Genomic DNA, 21,230 nt, shown 5'->3' on the forward strand with positions numbered 1-21,230 from the left:
AGAAGTGTTTGCGGGAACAGGGTCTCGGAATCCTGAGGGAAATTCAGAGCGTTGGCAGGTTAACTTGAAATGATGTGGCCTGCATGGTGGAAATTCAGATTTTCAATGTAGTTTGTCAAAACAAGCTAAAATCTGTGTATTTCTAGGGGAGACAGAGGCCGCGGCCGTGGTGGGCGTTTTGGCTCCAGAGGAGGCCCAGGAGGAGGGTGAGTCCCAGTTTTTAGCGTCTCTCTCTGGTTTCACTTCATCTAAGTAGGAGTTTCCACTAGGTTAATGTTAACTTTTGTGACATTCAACTGTAATATGGAACCATTTCTTTTCATGGTCTCTTTCTTGTTAATTGGGTCTGGCCATATTCTATTCAGTCACTTGATTTCTGGGGTAAATAATTAGGATTTTTTTTTTTTTTTTCCGTTTGTTTGCTTTAGGTTCAGGCCCTTTGTGCCACATATCCCATTTGATTTCTACTTGGTGAGTACTATGGCCACTGTTTACCTTTGGATATAGAAATAGAGCCCTGTGTATCTCCCTGTAATGAAATCAGTGATGGAGTAAGAGAAGGATTTGGGGAGTGGAATTGGGGTTTTGAGTCAGCTGTATGTTGCTTACATACAAAAACAATGTAAATAGTGTGGGGAAGATAATTCCTTGGCTGTCTTGACAGTGACAGGATTATAATTCTTGATCTGAATAATTAATTGTACCTCTGGCTTAACTGATACTATAAAGTTAGTAGGAGAGTTTAAAATTACAGCTGTTCACTAGTTCAGTCCCCCGCCAGGGAGCTGCCCACATGGCGCAGCAGACCTCTCCTGACTCACTTGGCTGCTCTGCTCAGCAGTGTGTTTCGGTCAGTCTGCCCGTTCTGCTCCCTGCTCTGTGTCTGGTGAATCCTCTCACTCCCCCACACCTCTGGCCTGTACGCCAATTCTTGTATACATAAATAAATAAATCTTTTTTAAAAAAAAAAACTGCTTTTCAAAAACATTTAAAAAATAAAATAAAATTACAGCTGTTCCTTTTAGTTTGTATCCTTGTTTGAACATTCTAAGGAATTAGAAATAAGTTGTAGGGCCTCCTCGGTGGCGCAGCGGTTGAGCGCTGGGTTGCGAAGCTACCCGCAGCCTCTGCAGCGCTGGTTCAATCCCTGGCTGCTCCCCAGCCACCATAGGAGGGTCCCACATGGCGCGCAGACCTGTCCTGCCGCCCGCTGCTCCCCTCAGCAGTGTACTTCGGTCCTTCTGCCTGCTCTGCTCCCCGCTCTGGCTCTGGTGAATTCTCTCACCCTCCTGCGCTTCTGACTGTACCCAGTGCTTGTATAAATAAATAAATAAATCTTTAAAAAAAAAAAATTTGTAGGTTTTTCTATTTTCAATTTTTCCTATTGTAACAACAGAAAGAACAATTTCTCCTGTGTATTATTTTTGGTGAATAGTATATAGTTGTGTGTTTTGGTTTAGTGTGAGATGGCCTTCCCCCGGGTCAAGCCAGCGCCTGATGAAACTTCCTTCAGTGAGGCCTTACTGAAGAGGAATCAGGATCTTGCTCCTAATTCTGCTGAACAGGTATATTTTGGCTTCCTTCCTGAGGTTTCTTAAGAAAGCTTGAGAAGTGAATAACTACCAGCGAAGTTACCGTTATCTGAGCTTATACTCCACATAGAGTTTCATTCTTTTCCTTATTTCATTGGGGCTGGAGAAAGACAGTATGTAAACATACATTATATATGTGTATTTATATTATCATTGAGGAACTATCTTTGGCAACAAAAGGTTCTTTTTTGGCATAGTCAAGTCCGGAAAGATCAGAATGTTTCCAAGGCCCTGTTTTGTTATTGATACAGCTTGTATGGAAGGGATTAGGGGGAAGTATTCAAACTGAGAAGTTGCTTGTAATTTTTCACCTTTTGTTATTTTTCTTTACTGCTGTTTTTCAGGCCTCTATCCTTTCTCTGGTGACAAAAATAAACAATGTTATTGACAATTTGATTGTGGCTCCAGGAACATTTGAAGTGGTGAGTTTTTGATGATATAATCTAGGAAAGGTTCCACAAAATCGCAGCCTTGGTTCTGTGGAAGTTGTCTTTGCTCCCGTCTCTTAGTTCTGCAGTTGCCTATTCTCTGCAGCCCAGCATTCAACCTCTGCACCACCAGGGGAGGTGCTCCTAGTTGCCTATTCTCTGAAGCCAAGTCTTAAATGGGAAATTACAGTGAAATTCCTTTATAGTACTGATCTTAGGGACAAGGCTTGTATCATCATTTGCTAGCCATGATGTATTAGGCTATGTGATATGATTTGACCAAAGCTTTTTCCAAATCTTGGTATTAGGTTGTGTTGCAATAGAGTTCTGAGAGGAATTAGGCAGTTTTTTGACTTCTAATTTTTTTTTTTCTTTTCTGAAACCTTAACAGCAAATTGAAGAAGTCCGACAGGTAGGATCTTACAAAAAGGGAACCATGACTACAGGACACAATGTGGCTGACCTGGTGGTGATCCTAAAGATTCTACCAACATGTGAGTGTACCTCGGTGCACAGAGGTCCGCTTTTAGAATAGGAATCTCTACAGCCCACATTTTTTGTGAGAAAGGCTGTTTGGAATACAAATGGGAAATTTACTTTTTATTTTATTTTTTTTCCTTAAGCATCCTACAGTGCACAGGACTGACCCTATCCCCATCCCCAAAAATGAATAATCCAGTCCCAAAATGGCGTTATTGCCACTGGAGAGACTATAGAAGAGTGTGGGTATAGGAGGAGGGGTCCAGTTCTTGAACCTTCCAGTTTCTTTGTCCAGACATTAACTTCCCCTTGGTAAAGGGTATATTCTATTACTTCTTTTTTTTTAAAGATTTATTTATGCATACAAGAACTGGGGTACAGGCCAGAGGTATAGGGAGTGAGAGGATTCACCAGAGACAGGGTAGGGAACAGAACAGGCAGACTGACTGAAATATGCTGCTGAGGGGAGCAGTAGGCAAGCTAGGAGAGGTCTGCTGTGCCATGTGGGTAGCTCCCTGGCCGGGGATCGAACTCATGCTGCAGTGGCTGCGGATAGTTTCATAGGTTGCAGATATCTTAACCCCCTGTGCCACCAGGGAGGCCCTCTATTACTAGCTTTTGTTCCAGCTTTCAACATGGGATAGCAATCAGATTGCAAAAATGTTAAGAAATATGTAAAAAGTTGACATAAATAATTATAATATTCATCATCTCCTTTTCCTCCAATCTAGTGGAAGCTGTTGCTGCCCTGGGGAACAAAGTCGTGGAAAGCCTAAGAGCACAGGATCCTTCTGAAGGTTTGAGTTCATTGCTAAGCATGTATTTAGTGATCATAGGAGCCAGGTCTGATAATTATAACTACACTTTTAACAAACTCAGGTCAGGCAAGAAGGAAAGGTGAATGTTTAGTTTTATATTAGTGAAGTTTTTGGCAGATCCTTATTCAGAATCCAGTTGATCACTCTTATGTCTAAAACTCTGTACTCGTTATGTACTCGTTTTTGTTTTTTAATAGAAGTAACAGTGTTCTGCAGCACAGTATAAATTTTACATATATATCTTATTACCTCAATATTTATATATCACACCATGCCTGCCACCAAAGTTTCCATCCATTACCATATACTTGATTGACCCTGTATACACATTCCATCTTCCCCACTTGTTAGAATCCAAGGGTTTGTTTTGTTTGTTCATTTGCTTTATCTTCTTCATCTCACTTATTTTCCCTTAGCATAATTCCCTTTATTTTTTTTTTTTAAGATTTATATATTTATGCATACAAGAGCTGGGGCATAGGCCAGAGATCCGGGGGGTGAGAAGATTCACCAGAGACAGTGTGGGGAACAGAACAGGCAGATTAACCGGAATACACTGCTGAGGGGAGCAGTGGGAGAGTCAGGAGAGGTCTACTGCGGCCATGTGGGTTGCTCCCTGACGGGCCGGGGATTAAACTCCTGCTGCAGAGGCTTTGGATTGCTTCATAGTGTGGTGCTTAACCCCTTGCGCCACCAGGGGGGCCACATAATTCCCTTCGAATCCTTCCATATTTTCATAAAGGGTGAGATATTGTTGTTTCATTATTTTTTTTTTAAGATTTATTTATTTACGCATATAAGAACTGGGGTACAGGCCAGAGGTATGGGGGCTGAGAGGATTCACCAGAATCAGAGTAGGGAACAGAACAGGTAGATTGAAATACACTGCTGAGGAGAGCAGCAGGCAAGACAGAAGAGGTCTCCTGCACCATGTGGGTCACTTCCCTGCCTGGCTGGGGATCAAACTCATGCTGCACAGGCTACGTATGGCTGTGGATAGCTGCACAGTGCTATGCTTAACCCTTTGCACCACCAGGAAAGTTGAACTAGTGTTTCATATTAAGGTAAATACCCCAAAGTAGAATTACTAGATCATATGATAGTTTTATGTTTTAAATTTCTTTTTTTTTAATGATTTATTTATTTAATTTATATAAGCACTGGGTACAGACAGAAACACGGGAGGGTGAGAGAATTCACCAGAGCCAGAGCAGGGAACAGAACAGGCAGACTGACAAAATACACTGGTGAGGGGAGCAGCGAGCGCAGCAGGAAAGGTCTGTATGCTATGTGGGGCCCTCACCGGCGGCCGGAGATTGAACCGGCGCTGCATAGGCTGTGGGCAGCTTTGCAGCCCAGTGCTCAACTGCTGTGCCACCAGGGGAGGGCCTGTTTTAAATTTCTTGAGGAATCTCCATGCTGTTTTCCATAGTGACTGTGCTAATTCATATTACCATGTAAAGGTTCTCTTGTCTTTATTTATGTCCTTGTCGAGGACTCTTGCTATTTTTTAAAATAACCCCTACTTGGATTTAAGTTTGGTCATCTATGGGAATGCGGAAGTTTCAGCCTTTTTTTTTTTCTTTTAGTTTTGACCATGCTGACCAATGAAACTGGCTTTGAGATTAGCTCTTCTGATGCTACAGTGAAGATTCTTATTACAACAGTGCCACCCAATCTGCGGAAACTGGACCCAGAACTCCACTGTTAGTCTTTTTTTACATTGCTGGGAAATTGGGGTAAATTCAAAGCATGGAGTAAAGTTGCTGTTGAGTTTTCTTAAGCTTGTTGCTGTTCTTCTGCAATCTTTCTCTGGGGCTTACTTAGGTTTACCCCAAAGTTTGTTTTCTCTATAATTTGAGGATACTTTTACCAGCTTGGTAGTGAACTTGTCAAAGACAGAATGGCTCAGAAAATACTTTGAGAACTTAAGAAAAGGACTGAGAAAATGCTTAAGAAGAGGTAGATTTTTTTTTTGTTTAAAGATTAATTGATTGATTGATTATATGTATACATACATACAAGCACTGGGTACAGTCAGAAGCGCAGGAGGGTGAGAGAATTCACCAGAGCCAGAGTGGGGAGCAGAGCAGGCAGAAGGACCGAAGTACACTGCTGAGGGGAGCAGTGGGCGGCAGGAGAGGGCTGCGCGCCATGTGGGACCCTCCTCCGGTGACCGGGGAGCAGCCGGGGATCGAACCGGCGTTGCAGAGGCTGCGGGCAGCTTCGCAACCCAGTGCTCAGCTGCTGCGCCACTGGGGAGGCCCAAGAAGAGGTAGATTTTTGGAGATCTTGCATGTTTCTAGATTTGGTTTGAGGTAGGAAGGAATTAGTGATTTTTTGAACAAGTGACTCGCTGATCTGAGGACATAGGGTGATTTAAGGAATTCCTAAGTTTATCCTGTATTTGCTCAAGACTAAGGTGGTAGAATTGAATTGTTTAGTAATGTTTTATTTTGGTTTGTCATGCTTGACTTCAAGTGGATATCAAGGTGCTACAGAGTGCTTTAGCAGCCATCCGACATGCCCGCTGGTTTGAGGAAAATGCTTCTCAGTCCACGTGAGTCCCCTCCCTTTCTATTTTGAGTTAATTTAGCCATTCTCACGACAGTGAATAATAGCAGGATACCTCCATATTTCCTTTTTTTTTTTTTTAAAGATTTGTTTACTTTTCAAATGTCCTGGACTTTATTTTTATTTTATTTTATTTTTTTAAGAGCTGGGGTACAGGCCAGAGATGGGGTGAGGGGAGAGGATTCACCAGAGACAGAGTGGGGAACAGAAGGGGCAGATGAACCGAAATACACTGCTGAGGGGAGCAACGGGCAAGTCCGGAGAGGTCTGCCTTGCCATGTGGGTTTCTCCCTGGCTGGCCGGGGATCAAACTCATGCTGCAGAGGCTGCAGATTGCTTCATAGTGCAGTGCTTAACCCCTTGCACTACCAGGGAGGCCCAAGATTTGTTTTTAAATCCACCCCAAGAAGTGGCATGCAAGGGCCTCCCTGGTGGTGCAAGGGGTTAAGCACCATACAATGAAGCAATCCGCAGCCTCTGTAGCATGAGTTGGATCCCTGGCCAGCCAGGGTGCAACCCCCATGGCACAGCAGACCTCTCCTGTCTCACCCACCGCTCCCCTTAGCAGTGTATTTCAGTCAGTCTGCCTGTTCTGTTCCCTACTCTGTCTCTGGTGAATCCTCTCAACCACCCGCATCTCTGGCCTGTACCCCAGCTCTTGTATGCATAAATAAATACATTTTTAAAAAAACTGGTGTGCAAGCTAGAGGTGCTAGGGGTGGGGGGATGGGTGAAAGGACTCACCAGAGACAGCGTGGGGAGCACAACAGGCAGACTGACTGAAATACACTGCTAAGGGGAGCAGCAGGTGAGACAGAAGAGGCCTGCTGCACCATATGGGTTAGCTCCCTGGCTAGGGATCGAACTCATACTGCAGTGGCTGGGCAGTAGCTTCATAGTGCTGAGACTTTAACCCGTGCACCACCAGGGACACCCTCTATATTTCCTTTGAAAGAACTTTATGCTGTGCTCTTTCGTGTGGATTTTTATTTTTTATTTTTTTAAAGATTTATTTATTTATACACGCACTGGGTACAGTCAGAAAGCGCGGGAGGGTGAGAGAATTCACCAGAGCAGGGAGCAGAACAGGCAGAAGGACCGAGGTACGCTGCTGAAGGGAGCAGCGGGCGGCAGGAGAGGTCTGCGCGCCATGCGGGACCCTCCTCCGGTGGGCGGGGAGCAGCTGGGGATTGAACCGGCGCTGCAGAGGCTGCGGGCAGCTTCACAACCCAGCCCTCAACCGCTGCGCCACCGGGGAGGCCCCCTGGATTTTGATTTTTTTTTTTTTTGGTATCTTAAGTAAGCATTTTTTTTTTAATATATTATTGGAAGATATTTTTTACCTTTTTATTTTTTTTAATTTATTTATGATTACAAGAGCTGGGGTACAGGGCAGAGGTGTGGAAGGTGAGAGGATTCACCACAGACAGAGCAGGGAACAGAATAGACCAAAGTACACAGCTGATGGGAGCAGCGGGCAAGTCAGGAGAGGTCTGCTACACCATGTGGGTAGCTCCTTGGCTGTGGATCGAACTCATGCTGCAGAGGCTGCAGACAGCTTCACAGACCAGCGCTCAACCTGTTGAGCCACCAGGGAAGCCTTAAGTAAGCAATTTTGAGAAAAAGAGAACTTACAGTCTTGAAAATAACATCAGCTTTCTAAGTTAGTTGTGGATGTATGTGATATTAGTTTAATCCCTGGTTCCCTCTTACCCTCAGAGTCAAAGTTCTTATCAGACTGCTGAAGGACCTGCGGATTCGTTTTCCTGGCTTTGAGCCTCTCACACCCTGGATTCTTGACCTACTAGTAAGTAAAGAAGGGAAGTTGGGGTTCCTAAGTCAAAAGTTACTCTGAAGGTAGAACCTGAAATTTGGTGAAGCTCAGAAGAAATCTTACCAGTGGACAAATAATCCAGTAAAGACTCAACATTTCTTTTTCTTTTTCTTATTTATGCATACAAGAACTGGGATGTAGGTCAGAGGTGTGGGGGGTGAGAGGATTCACCAGAGACAGAGTGGGGAATGACAGAAATACACTGCTGGAGAGCAGTGGGCGAGTCAGAAGTGTGCTGTGCCATGTGGGTCACCTTCCTGGCTAGGGATTGAACTTGTGCTGCAGTGGCTGCAGACAGCTTCATAGTGCTGCATTTTATTTTATTTTATCATTTATTCATTCATTCATTCATTCATTCATTCAAGCACTGGGTACAGTCAGAAGTGCAGGAGGGTAAGAGAATTCACCAGAGCCAGAGCGGGGAGCAGAGCAGGCAGAAGGACCGAAGTACACTGCTGAGGGGAGCAGCGGGCGGCAGGAGAGGTCTATGCGCCATGTGGGTGGGACCCTTCTCTGGTGGCCGGGGAGCAGCCGGGGATCGAACTGGCGCTGCAGAGGCTGCGAGGACAGCTTCACAACCCAGCACTCAACCGCTGCACCACCAGGGAAATCCATTCTGCCTGTTCTGTTCCCCACTCTGTCACTGGTGAATCCTCTCACCCCCTGCATCTCTGGACTGTACTCCAGCTCTTGTATGCATAAATAAATCTTTTTTTAAAAAAAGAAATTATTGAATGAGTAGTTGCAGAATTAAATCTGAATATGAAAATTTTGGTTAAATCTTGTTTTTTCATGAGGGTTTAATATGTTTGTTTGAAGCTAGAATTGCCACTTGGATGATATACCTATCAGATTTATCACTTTTCAGGGTCACTATGCTGTGATGAACAATCCCACGAGACAGCCTCTGGCCCTAAATGTGGCTTACAGGTATAGCAGATGTCTTTGGATTTGGGGCTGGGTGTTAGCTGTCTTGTGTTTGGTTTTGTTGTTGTTGACTTATTTATTTTTAAAGATTGGTGTTTTTTGAATACAAGAACTACAGTACAGGCCAGAGGTGCAGGGGGTGAGAGGATTCACCAGAGACAGAGTGGGGTACAGAACAGGCAGATCTACTGAAACACTGCTGAGGGGAGCAGTGGACGAGACAGGAGAGGTCTGCTTTGCCATGTGGGTTATCTCCCTGCCCGGGGATTGAACTCATGCTGCAGTGGCTGCTGATAGCTTCATAGTGCAGAGACTTACCCCTTCCACCAACAGGGAGGTCCTGTTGATTTAATTTTAATACAGGCACATCTTGGAAATACTGCAGGGCTGGTTATAGACCACCACAGTAAAGTGAATAATCACATTAAAGCAGGTTATATGAACTTCTTGGTTCCCTAGTTCATATAAAAAGATATTTACTCTATACTGTGGTCGGTTAAATGTGCAACAGCATTATGTCTTTAAAAAAAAATAAGGCACAGAAAACGTACATACTTTAATTAAATGTATTAGCACTGGTAGACATCCTCTATTTGGTGTTACCACAAACCTTCAGTTTGTTAAAAAAATAATAATAATAATAAAACAAGGTATGGCTGTATTTATTTAAAGTGGTATGTTTGCATTAACACATAATCTGTGTGTTAACACTTTGTTTTTAGGCGTTGCTTGCAGATTCTGGCTGCAGGATTGTTCCTGCCAGGGTCAGTGGGTATCACAGATCCCTGTGAGAGTGGTAACTTCAGAGTACACACAGTCATGACTTTGGAACAGCAGGTATGAAATGGCCTATTGTGCCCCAGTCTTGAGTACTCTTGGTCAGAAGGCAAAGAGAATGTGGTCTTTAGAGTTGAGGGATTTGGGGGGTCTTGAAATTAAAAATTATGTCTATTTGTATGAGAATGTTAGACAAATAAGGTACTTCCTCTTTGCTAATCTACCCTCTCTCCTTCAGGACATGGTCTGCTATACAGCTCAGACTCTGGTCCGAATCCTCTCTCATGGTGGTTTTAGGAAGATCCTTGGCCAGGAGGGTGATGCCAGCTGTGAGTAAATTTTGTGGTTTGGGGTTCTTACGGTATCCTGAGGCTCTACATTATTCTTTTTCCACTGTATACGTTATGACTATGTGCTAGGTTGTCTGAAATCACTTTTTTAAAAAAAATATTTATTTTTATTTATGCATACAAGAACTAGGGTGGAGGCCAGAGGTGTGGGGGGTGAGAAGATTACCAGAGACAGTGGGGAGCACAGCAGGCAGATCTATTGAAAAACACTGCTGAGGGGAGCAGCGGGCAAGACAGGACAGGTCTGCTGCACCATGTGGGTTAGCTCCCTGGCCAGGGATTAAATTCATGCCTCATGCAGCAGTAGCTGGCAATATGATAGCGCTGAGACTTTAACCCCTTCACTGCCAGGGAGGCCCTGAATGAAATCATCTTTTTTTCCTCTTCTAGACCTTGCTTCTGAAATATCTACCTGGGATGGGGTAATAGTGACACCTTCAGAAAAGGCTTATGAGAAGCCACCAGAGAAGAAGGAAGGAGAGGAAGAGGAGGAGAATACAGAAGAACCACCTCAAGGAGAGGAAGAAGAAAGCATGGAGACACAGGAGTGACCCAAGAGGAAGAATGGAGCATAAGCTAACTCCTACTGAGCTTTATGTGGTGGCATTTTTGCGGACAAGGGAGATAGAAGGAAAGTGAACTTCAGAGGAAAATGTCATTCCAGTGGGTTCTGACATTGGCTTAGTAGCCAGAAGTCTCCATTGCCCTATGCCGTCCATCTGTAGTGAAGCACGATACCAACTTCTAATACTTTAGAATTCCCATCTCTTGGAAACCTCTCAACCATTAGTTTGTTGTTGAAATGTTATGAATTTATAGTGTCTGGACTTTTTTTTTTTTTTCTAAGAAAAATGATTAAAATACTTCCTAGTAGGGCTTTTGGTCTTGATTTTCCTTGGCATCTGGCAACCTTTTTGGCTGCCTTTTGCCTTCTATACTCTTTCTTCATTGAAAATGATAGTCTACATTGTAAATACTGGATCACAATTTGAAGATATAAGTGAGTTAAAGTACAAAGACTCTTGGAACCTTCCCATATACCAGAGTAAACTACTGTTTAAGCATTTATTGAATTTAATGGTTCCAGCAATACTGCTGCTCCACTCAAGCCAGTGCAATCAGTAAGAGGGTGGATAGGTCATTCACCTGTCTGCTTTTCCAAACTCTCAGTGTAAATAATGGAAAATGAGAAGTCATGGGGAGAGGACATGCTGCTAAGGCCCCAACCACCTGGCAGGTAGCAAAGGAAGCCCTTTCCTGATTAACTAGACACGAAGGTAGAGAAAGTAGTGGGCTTTAAGTACGTAGCTTTAAAAGAAATGGTAGAGGTCTCATCTCATTCTTGGAAGCAAGAGTCAGAGTGTCTCAAGATCCCGAATCCTGCAGCACACAGCCTTCTTTGGGCCCCAACATAAATAGGTAAAATTTAAGTGCTTCAAACACAAACCATAGGGCTGTCTTTTTGATGTCCAAGGTCAACAGGGAGTCCTGGAGTCTTCTCTGTGGAAGCAAGGGAGCTGGGGATTAGTACTTGTGCTATATATATTTGTGAGGTGATAGGCCCATCTTCTGGCCTATTACTTGCTTGGGGATCCAGGGGGGTAAACTCCTGAGTCCAGCATTGCCCTCCTGCGGGCTGTTTCCTTGGCAACACTGTGGTTTAGCCTCCTCAGCCGTTCCTACAAGACAAGGAAAATTTGGAATCTTAATAGCTGTGAAAGGCTTTAGAGCTCATTTGTCAACAAGGCCTTGGGGAAAAAACAGGCCTGGTCCACCTCAAAGTCTTCTAAGTTCTATAAAAATGTAAATGACAGTAACTGGGTATACAGAATAGGAATAAAAAGTTCTACCACTTCTCAAAGCCTTCAAAAATTTCAGTGACTTTCATTGTGTTGGGGACTTTGTGACATTCCTTGAAAAGAGGAGGCTACCCTGAGGATTACAAAGCAGGGCAAAGAATCACTGTTGGTAAATTCTTTTACCTGGGCATTCTGTAGAATGTTGTTGACCAAGACAACTCGTCTCCGGGCATTAAGAAGTTTCTTCACGTAGGGGTCAAGATCCAGGGCCACCTTCTGATCCTCATTGATTCGGCACAGCTCTGGGGGATGGATGTAAGGTGCAATTAACACCTAATGGTTTATCTCTAGTTTTTAATACAGGTAAATGAGGTGGAAAACATTTTTGTACCTACATGGGGCACAGTCATCAGAAACTTAAGTGGGAGTCCACTGGCAACCCTAATGTCCTGGAAGCAAGGGATAGAAACCCAGCCCAGAGTATGGCAAAACATAAGATACTGAAAGTGAGTTGGAGGATTCCAGGTACATGGGATGCTCACTCACCGGTAGCTAGGTTGTCAATTTGTTCCCGTAGCTCCACCTGGCTCTCTCTGCAAAGATGCACAAGGTCTACAGGGTCAGACAGTTAATGTGACTCATGACACTAATTCCCAATTGCTGAGAGAAGACGGCCTCAGCCCTTTAAGGCTTTCCGCCCCTCTTGCGAGGCCCCAGTTTCCCAAATTTTTCTTAGTCCCACCTGAAAGCGGCCGGAACCCATCTTGGCTCCGCCCCTCCTCGGGCCCGCCCCTACAAAGCCAAATCGAGGGGCCCCGCCTCAATCTTCCCTCTCAGGCACCTGACGGCGTGGACGTGAGAGTCGAGCTGCTGCACAGCCGGTCGCAGGAATTCGAGGAGACCCTCAGCGAACAGGTCGCGGCCTGCGGGCCCCGCCACCGGAGTCCCCGCACCAGACACGGCGGCGGAACCAGCCCCCGCCATCACGCACTGTCCTTACGCCCGGAACCGGCCGCGAGGGCCGCCGGGTACTGAAGCACCGCTGAAGTGTGTCGGGAGGGGGCGCTCCCGACCCGGACTCTGGGATTTCTGGGAAATGGAGTCTCTGCCGCTGCAGGGCGGGGAGAAAGGCCGCCCGGAGCCCGCTGGGAGTTGTAGTTCTTTGTAGGACTTCAAGAAGTGGATTTTGTAACTCTGCATCTTGAGGGCTAGGATGCAACCATTTTGGAGGTTGGGAACTTTTTTGTTTTCTGCAAAGATGAAAAATAAATGTTTATATTCCCAGTTGTCCATAACCTTCCTGTGTTAACTTTATGAGAAAATCAGATTATATTCATAGCATAGTTGTTTTTTTTTTTTATATAGCATAGTTTTTTATTGTTTTTGCGTAGAAGATCTGGGGTGTAGATCAGAAGTGGGGAGGAGGCACTGGAAGTGTTATAGGACAGGGAAAGGGGCAGCCCAAACCCCGCAAACCTGCCTATTCTAAATGGGTTCTGCCATCCGCCGCATCAACACAAAACATAGGAGACTTTAATGGGAAGGAACTTTAATAAAACTAGGAAACAATACAGGTAAGGCAAAGAGTCTAGTTTCTAAATGAAGCACCCAAAGTTACCCATCCCCTCGTGGGTAAAAGTCCATCCATATGGGAATGGCGCAGAGCAAGGCCCCAAAGCCTGCCACAAGTCTAAAGCATCTTCCAGTGGGGACCCACAGAAAAGGGTCAGAAACAACCAGACAAGCCCAGAAGGAAAAGAGCAAAATCAACATCAAGATAAAAGCTGCCATTGTCACCTCCCCATGGGTCTCACCCACATCTGTGTCACCTAGTTCATGACCAAAAGACAAGTGCAGTTTCTTCACGTGTCTCTAGGCTCCATGCGCCTCCTCCAGGTCTCCTTCTGGCTCCATCCTGCTTCCTTCCTCAGCCTCCTCTCCAGCTTCTCCTCTTCCTGCTCAGCTCCACCCTCCCTTGGGTGGGGCAGGGAACCTCCCCCTTTCCTGGGGACCACCCTGTTACAGAAGGATTCACTGAAAGGATTCAGTGAAATACACTGCTGAAGGGAGAAGTGGGTGAGACAGGAGAGGTCTGCTGTGCCATATGTGGGTTAGCTCCCTGGCCAGGGATTGAACTCAGGCTGTAATGGTGATAGTGATGCAGGATAAGAATAGAAAAACTGGGGGCCTCCCCGGTGGCGCAGCGGTTGAGTGCTGGGTTGCAAAGCTGCCCGCGGCCTCTGTGGCGCTGGTTTGATCCCCGGCTGCTCCCCGGCCACCAGAGGAGGGTCCCACATGGCGCGCAGACCTCTCCTGCCGCCCGCTGCTCCCCTCAGCAGTGTACTTCGGTCCTTCTGCCTGCTCTGCTCCCGGCTCTGGCTCTGGTGAATTTTCTCACCCTCCCGCGCTTCTGACTGTACCCAGTGCATGTATAAACAAAAGAAAGAAAGAAAGAAAGAAAAAACATGCCTCTATAAAAAAAAAAAAAAAGAATAGAAAAACTGGAAAGGAGATACAAGGTCAAGAACCTAACTCACAAAAGGGAGTAGGGGTAGAAGGGATTAGCATAATCCATTAACCCACTTATAGAAATCAAGACCCTTAGGCATCAACACCCAGATCAGGAGGTGCAACACCCAGAAACTATCAGACTGCTATAGGGAGTGTCAACGGCACAAACCATCCACCCACAAAGATGAGCCCTTCCCTGAAGATGATAAAACCTAACTCAGCCCTCACAATGGGACAGCACTCTGTCTGCCCACCTGTGTCTATGCAGGTGCTTCCTTTCACCAACTCTCCCCCTCTGCAGGGCAGCAGCCTTCCTGCCTGCCCATGACCTGTACCATGCCTGGACTTCTCACTGACCTCCCTCATCGGAGGCAGTTCTCAAGGCCGCCTGCCTGCAACCATGCAGGCCTCTCAGCAAAACCTGTCCCTTTCCCCAATAAACCTGCTCTTTAAATATAACTAACATCTCTGTTTGATGGAGAAACTCGCCTGGGGAAACTCGCTGTGTGCCGCTGAAAAGGGAGCTCTGGAAACCTTTCCCAAAGTGAACCCAAGGACCCTGCACTCTACAGAACTCCAATAGTGCTAAGACTTAACCCCTAGGCCACCAGGGCGGCCCCATAGCATAATTTTATACTTAAACCAGATTATATTTGTAGCATAGTTTTATATTTCTAAATTTAGGAGTGTATTCTTATATTGTCCTAAAGTATGTACAAAACTGCATGTGATAGTTAGCCTGTCAAATCACAAAAACCCAAAATAGTTGATTTTTAAAACTAGCTCTAGCTGACTTTACTAAATCATTGGGGCAACATTCCATCTAGAAAGTAGAATGGCACGGCAGGAAATTGTGTAAAATGGAATATTTTTATAGTCAGAAAAAGGGTGTGGGGTCCTTGCTGGTGGCGCAAGAGTTTAAATTTTAGCAGTGTGAAGCTATCAACAGCCACTGCAGCATGAGTTCCATTCCTGGCCAGGGAGGTGACCCACATGGCTCAACAGACCTCTCCTGTCTTTCCTGCTGCTCCCCTCAGCAGTGTATTTCAGTCAATCTGCCTCTTCTGATCCCCACTCTGGCTCTGATGAATCTTCTTACTCCCCCCACCCCCAACCTCTGGCCTATACCCCAGCTCTTATATGCATAAATAAATAAAATAAATATTAAAAAAAGAGGGTGTGATCAGGTCATTAGCAAAAGAAAAAGATTACTTCAGGCAAAAGCACCTTCCTTTATTCACCCTAAGCAAGGGTGTTTTATTATGCAAGTGACTTCACCTGTGTTAATTTGATTAAATTTCTGCTTTTGGGAGAGGCTGAGACAGCAATTAAGTATGGGACTTGAATTCCCATTTTTGGGTCTTGTTTTTTTTTCTTTTTTATAAGTCTTAAAAAGGAATGAAATTCTGATACATGTTCATTTATGGATTAACCTTAAGACATCTTGTAAAGCAAAATAGGCCAAATACAAAAGGACAGATGCTGCATGATTCTACTTTATTTGATGCACCTAGAGTAAATTCAGAGGTAAAATGTGATTTTATCTTGTTATCAGAAAGTGGGTACTTGGGGAAAGGAGATTGGGGAGTTATTGTTTAATGGTTATGAGTTTCAGTATGGGATAAGAAAGTTCTGGAGATGGTTAGTGTTCCTCCCAGTAAAGAGTTAATTGGCTTTATCAAAAGATTTATGGGGTAACAGCCCATCTAACAAATAGAAAGGACTGTACAAACTGGAAGGCCTTTACAGATTTGAGGGGGAGAAATAAGGAAGAGAGTGAATTGTTTTCTACTGGGATCACCTTCCCTGGAGGATGAGGGATCTATCTGGCAGATCACCTAGCTAATGTTGGCTAATGTTGAGGTTGAGTAATGTCAGAAATTTCAGACTGACTGACTGATTTAAGATTACATTCATGAGAAGGCAGAAGTCTCTGAGTTAGTTCAGGTTCCTTTTGGAAGTAGGGTAGCCACATTCAGAAAACCAAACAAAAGTCCAGGGACACTAGGCAAATTTGAATTTCAGATAGACAAGTAATTTTTAAAGTATTTTATCTAGTAATCCTACTTCAAAGGCTGGTTCTCTGAGGAAAATCACTCTGCTTTGTAGTCATACTTTCCACTCCTTTTATCAGCTCACCTCTGCCACTTCACCTGGAGTTAGCCCTTATCTCTCCTGACAGCATTGCAACAGCCTCCAGTCTGTCTTGCCTCCTCTATTCTCTCTGCTCCAGGTCAATCTGCACTCTAAATACTAGTCTGATTACATAATAGCCCTGCCTAGAGAAAATTAGGGGCCTCTTGGTTTCTTAGGTATTTGCTTGGGCAAGTTTTCTTACAGAAACCCTGAACTTCTGTAAGAGGTTGAAGGCCAGTGCTCGTTCAATTATTCTTTCTTTCTTTTTTTTTTTTAAGATTTATTTATGTGTACAAGAACTGGGGTACAGGCCAGAGGTGCAGGGGATGAAAGAACTCACCAGAGACAGATTGGAGAACAGAACAGGCAGACTGGCTGAAATACACTGCTGAGGGGAGCAGTGGGCGAGACAGGAGAGGTCTGCTGCGCCATGTGGGTAGCTCCCTGACTGGGGATCAAACTTGTGCAGCAGAGGCTGGGGACAGGACAGCTCCATAGTGCTGTGTCTTAACCCCTGCGCCACCAGGGAGACCCTCAATTATTCTTTCAACATCAGTTTCAGGCATCATGGCACAGATATAAACCCCTTCGTGCTTGCACCATATCACATAGCAGTGGCACTCCAGTCCTTGGCTTTTCCGTGGGGGCTGAGGGAGATGTAGGTCATTAGTACCCCCACCCCCTCTTCCAGAGGTGCTTAGGTTGACCCTTCTGACTGACTTCCTGCACTTGGGTCTGCGTAGGTTCACAAGGAAGCTCTGCAGAAACATGGTGTCTCTGCCTGGAAGCCAGCTGCATGCCTACACCCAATGTGGAGCCTTCGTGGGGTGGGGTCAGGTTTTACTAGAGGGTGCTTCTTGTGTATGTGAGTGTGTGTGTGTGAGGGAACAGAATATTGTCTGGTGATGGCTCTAACTGGGGAGGAGTACCTGAGAATTAGTTTCTATAGGCCTCTGTCAGGGGCAGGTAGGGCCAGGGATGTTCTGGAGCCCTACACTGCTTTCATGGAGTTGCTGATGGGGGGCAGCAGTACCAATAGGAGCAGGGAAGCGTAAGACAGGCAGTTGGGAGACCTGAGATGGCAGCCCCCCCATAGCTGTTGTCCTCATGGTAGGTTCTCTGGCCAGACCTGGGGCAGGTCAGATTCCAGGACTCCTGCTCATAACAAAGGGGTCAGAAATTGAAAGTGGGGTCCTGGCAGCTTGAGGTTTTTTTTTTTTTTTTTTTTTTTAAATAATTGGCATTTTTTTTTTAAAGATTTATTTATTTATTTATATAAGCATTGGTTACAGTCAGAAGCGTGGGAGGGTGAGAGAATTCACCAGAGCCAGAGTGGGGAGCAGAGCAGGCAGAAGGACCGAAGTACACTGCTGAGGGGAGTAGGGGGCGGCAGGAGAGGTCTGCGCGCCATGTGGGACCCTTGCCTAGGGGTCGGGGATCGAACCTGTCTGCAGAAGCTGCTGGCAGCTTCACAACCCAGCGCTCAACCGCTGCGCCACCGGGGAGGCCCAGTTAGTTTTTTTTTTTTTTTTTTTAAGATTTATTTAGGGGCCTCCCTGGTGGCACAAGGGTTTAAACACCGCACTATGAAGCAATCCGCAGCCTCTGCACCATAAGTTCGATCCCCGGCTGGCCAGGGAGCAACACACATGGCACAGCAGACCTCTTCTGACGGGCCCGCTGCTCCCCTCAGCAGTATATTTCAGTTATTCTGCCTGTTCTGTTCCCGAGTCTGTCTCTAGTGAATCCTCTGACTCCCCGCATCTCTGCCCTGCACGCCAGCTCTTGTATGCAAAAATGTAAAAAATTAAATAAAAGACTTATTTATTTATGCATACAAGAACTGGGGTACAGGCTAGAGTTGCAAGGGTTGAGAGGATTCACCAGAGACAGAGTGGGGAGCAAAACAGGCAGATCTACTGAAATACACTGCTGAGGGGAGCAGCAGGTGAGATAGGAGGGGTCTGCTGCACCATGTGGGTTTCTCCCTGGCCGACCAGGGGATTGAACTCGTGCTGCAGAGGCTGCAGATAACTTCATAGCCCAGCGCTCAAACCCTTTTGCCACCAGGGAGGCCTGGCAGCTTGAGTTTTGGGAGGTCTAGGAGGCCTGGTCTCTTCTCTTCCTCATTTATTATTCCCTCACCTCTTCTATTTGCTCACCTGCTTTGCCCTCTGAATGAAATTCCTTTGGAGAATGTGCTCAAGGGGAAAGACTTTATGATAATTTTGGGAACTCAGTTCACTTAAGACTCTTCCAGATAGCATTTTATCATGTCTTCCATCCAACGGATGAATGTGTTTAAATCTTAAGCCCATAATCATCTTACAATGAAGGATAAAGAAATCAAATCAAGCCTAAGTGGATAATCAATGAATTTTTTAGAGAGGACTCATGAAGTCTCAGTTGCCCCAGGCCTCCTGGCATGCCTGTCCCCACAAAAAAAATGTCATGACTGGAGACACCTGCCACCCTCATGGGTCTTGAAGGCATTCTGGGCCTCAGTCTCCAGCTTCAGGGGTGATGCTGACCTATTTCACAATATTCCTCTGTTCTGCCCGCCTTGCCCTGGGCCATGGGGTCAGCGAGTAAGTCTGCAGCATGCCTGGTCAGATCACAGTTTCAAAATTGGAGATAGAATGCCAGGAACCTGGAGATTTGGAGATTATTAAGAGGTTGGAGTGTCTAGGGAAGGTCTGGGGTGGGAAACCAGACAATATGTCCCCTTGCGGCAGCTGTGTCTGTATGTTTTGGGGAGAGAGAACAGGTAAGTCCTAAGGGGCCCCCCAGAGCCCAGGGAAATGCAGACTTGGGCACTGTTGTCCTCCCACATTGCCTGGAGAATCAGTGGGAGAGGGATGAGGGGTCTGGGGCTGCAGTGGGTTGGGACAGGCTCAGGTACAGGAAAGGGGACACAGGCCAGGCCGGATTGGGCCCTCTCCTCAGATCCCAGTCTCCCAGCCCAGCTTCTTTCCCAGGGCTGCCCCACTTATAGTGCTGGTATAGATGCTGCTCAGCTGCTGTGGGTGGGTATTAGCTGCAACTACTGACAAGGCCCAGGGAGCCTGGAGGAGTGAGAAGGCACTGCACTTGGACGTAAGGGGGCAGGAGCCTTGTCTTTAGTCAGCCCTTCTTGCTTGGAGGTCTGGCTCTGTCTAGGGCATGAAGTCATAGGGAGTGGGTAGCTGCTGGGTTGGACAGTAAGTTAACAGTTCAAGAATCATGGAACCACACAGAGCACCAGGGAGAAAGAGCAAGAGCAAACCAGGAAGCAGCACATGACTACTTTCTCTTGTGTGGTTGCTCAAGATCTGACAGACTCTTCTGACAGACATCCCAGATATGGGATAACTGTAACTAGGAGAATGCTGAGGGTGCGGCCATCTCCCCATCCACACTGTCACTACCAGGTTCAGGCCCCTTTTTAAAAAAAAAAAAAAAAGATTATTTTATTTATTTATGCATACAAGAACTGGGGTGTAGGCCAGAGGTGTGTGTGTGGTGGGGGGTGGTGAGAGGATTCACCAGAGAGAGTGGGGAGCAGAACTGGCAGATTGACTGAAATACACTGCTGAGGGGAGCAGCGGGCAAACAAACTGGCTGGGGATGGAACTCATACTGAATTGGCTGCTGATGGCTTCATAGTGTTGAGACCTAACTAGGGAGGTCCTCAGGGCTTTTTTTTTTTTTTTTAAAAGATTTTATTTATTTATTTATGCATACAAGAGCTGGGGTACAGGCCAGGGGTGTGGGGGTGATAGTGAGAGGATTCACCAGAGACAGAGTGGGGAACAGAACAGGAAGACTGACCTAAGTACACTGCTGAGGGGAACAACAGGCAAGACAGGAGAGGTCTGCTGCACCATGTGGGTAGCTCCCTGGCCAGCCAGGGGATCGAACTCGTGCTGCAGAGGCTGCGGACAGCTTCATAGGTTGTATCTTAACCCCTTGGGCCACCAGGGAGGCCCCCCTCAGGCCTTTTTAACTAACCCATAGCCCTCATGTTTCCTACCTTCATGGTCTCTCGCGATAGTCCATCTTCACCTCTCAGAGTATTCTGGGTAAGCCACCCCACAGCACTGTGTAAAATCCTCAATGATTCCCCCTGCCCAAAGTGTTGTCCTAGCTCCTTAGCAAACTTCAGGCTACCTACTAGTATCTTATCAGCTTTGTCTGCCATCCCACATTGGAGGCCCCTGAACACTCAATTGCCCTGGCACACATGCTCTTTTAGGTCTCTACCTTTGCACTCAATGCTCACTCTCCTCAGAATATTATCCCCCCTTCTCTGTAAAACTTTCCCTTGAATTTCAAGATCCAGATTGTCGAACTATGTGCTCCCAGCATCCTTCTAACAAGCAATATTCTCTTGTTCATGTATGCATGGCAAGTCCGTGGCAAATGGTGGCTGATACCCGAAAGGCTGACCCAGAAGCTGGCCTAACTTTCCTTGTCCTACCTGTGACGTTCACCAAGCACTGTGGGCACAAGGCCTCAGGGGACACTGGAAACTGGTGAACAGCAGGTGGGCCCACAGGGCCTGTGATGATGGGGATGGACTTGTGACCCCTGCTGGGAATGAATTCTTTCGAGATGGGGAAGGGACATAGAGGAGACAGAAAGGGAAGGGGCTTTAGGCTCTTGTGCCCATCTTTACTGGGACCTTCTAAATTCCTGCCCAAGTTCACATTTTTTTTTTTTTTAAGATTTATGTATACAAGAAACTGGGGTACAGGCCAGAGGTGTGGGGGTGTGTGTATGAGAGAGAGGATTCACCAGAGACAGAGTGGGGAACAGAACAGGCAGACTGACTGGAATACTGTTGAGGGGAGAGGTGGCCAAGTCAGGAGAGGTCTGCTGCGCCATGTGGGTAGCTCCCTGGCCAGGGATCAAACTTGTGCTGCAGTGGGCTGCAGATAGCTTCGTAAGGTTGCTTCTTAACACGGGTGCCACGAGGGAGGCCTCCAGTCCCACTTCTGCCAGGTTGCCTCAAGGTCTCCTGAC

At 46.0% G+C, this 21,230-nt stretch overlaps 2 protein-coding genes across 2 annotated transcripts; one reads left to right on the top strand and one right to left on the bottom strand.

Moving 5' to 3' along the window:
• Positions 1-1,460: 1,460 nt before the first annotated feature.
• Positions 1,461-10,331, top strand: ILF2 (interleukin enhancer binding factor 2; the record flags this gene model as incomplete). Its single annotated transcript, XM_084241927.1, has 11 exons — positions 1,461-1,565; positions 1,937-2,014; positions 2,412-2,514; positions 3,232-3,297; positions 4,908-5,024; positions 5,800-5,878; positions 7,612-7,699; positions 8,595-8,656; positions 9,376-9,490; positions 9,669-9,759; positions 10,171-10,331. Exons 1-11 carry the CDS (start codon positions 1,467-1,469, stop codon positions 10,329-10,331), a joined length of 1,059 nt encoding a protein of 352 aa, XP_084098053.1. The 5' UTR covers positions 1,461-1,466.
• A 1,026-nt stretch (positions 10,332-11,357) lies between these two features.
• Positions 11,358-12,563, bottom strand: SNAPIN (SNAP associated protein; the record flags this gene model as incomplete). The annotated part of the gene is made up of 4 exons (XM_084242659.1): positions 11,358-11,459; positions 11,763-11,881; positions 12,126-12,172; positions 12,421-12,563. 4 exons carry the CDS (start codon positions 12,561-12,563, stop codon positions 11,358-11,360), a joined length of 411 nt encoding a protein of 136 aa, XP_084098785.1.
• Positions 12,564-21,230: the final 8,667 nt, after the last annotated feature.

The sequence above is a fragment of the Talpa europaea genome, assembly GCF_964194135.1.
Source record: "Talpa europaea genome assembly, chromosome: 9".
Lineage (NCBI taxonomy): Eukaryota > Metazoa > Chordata > Mammalia > Eulipotyphla > Talpidae > Talpa > Talpa europaea.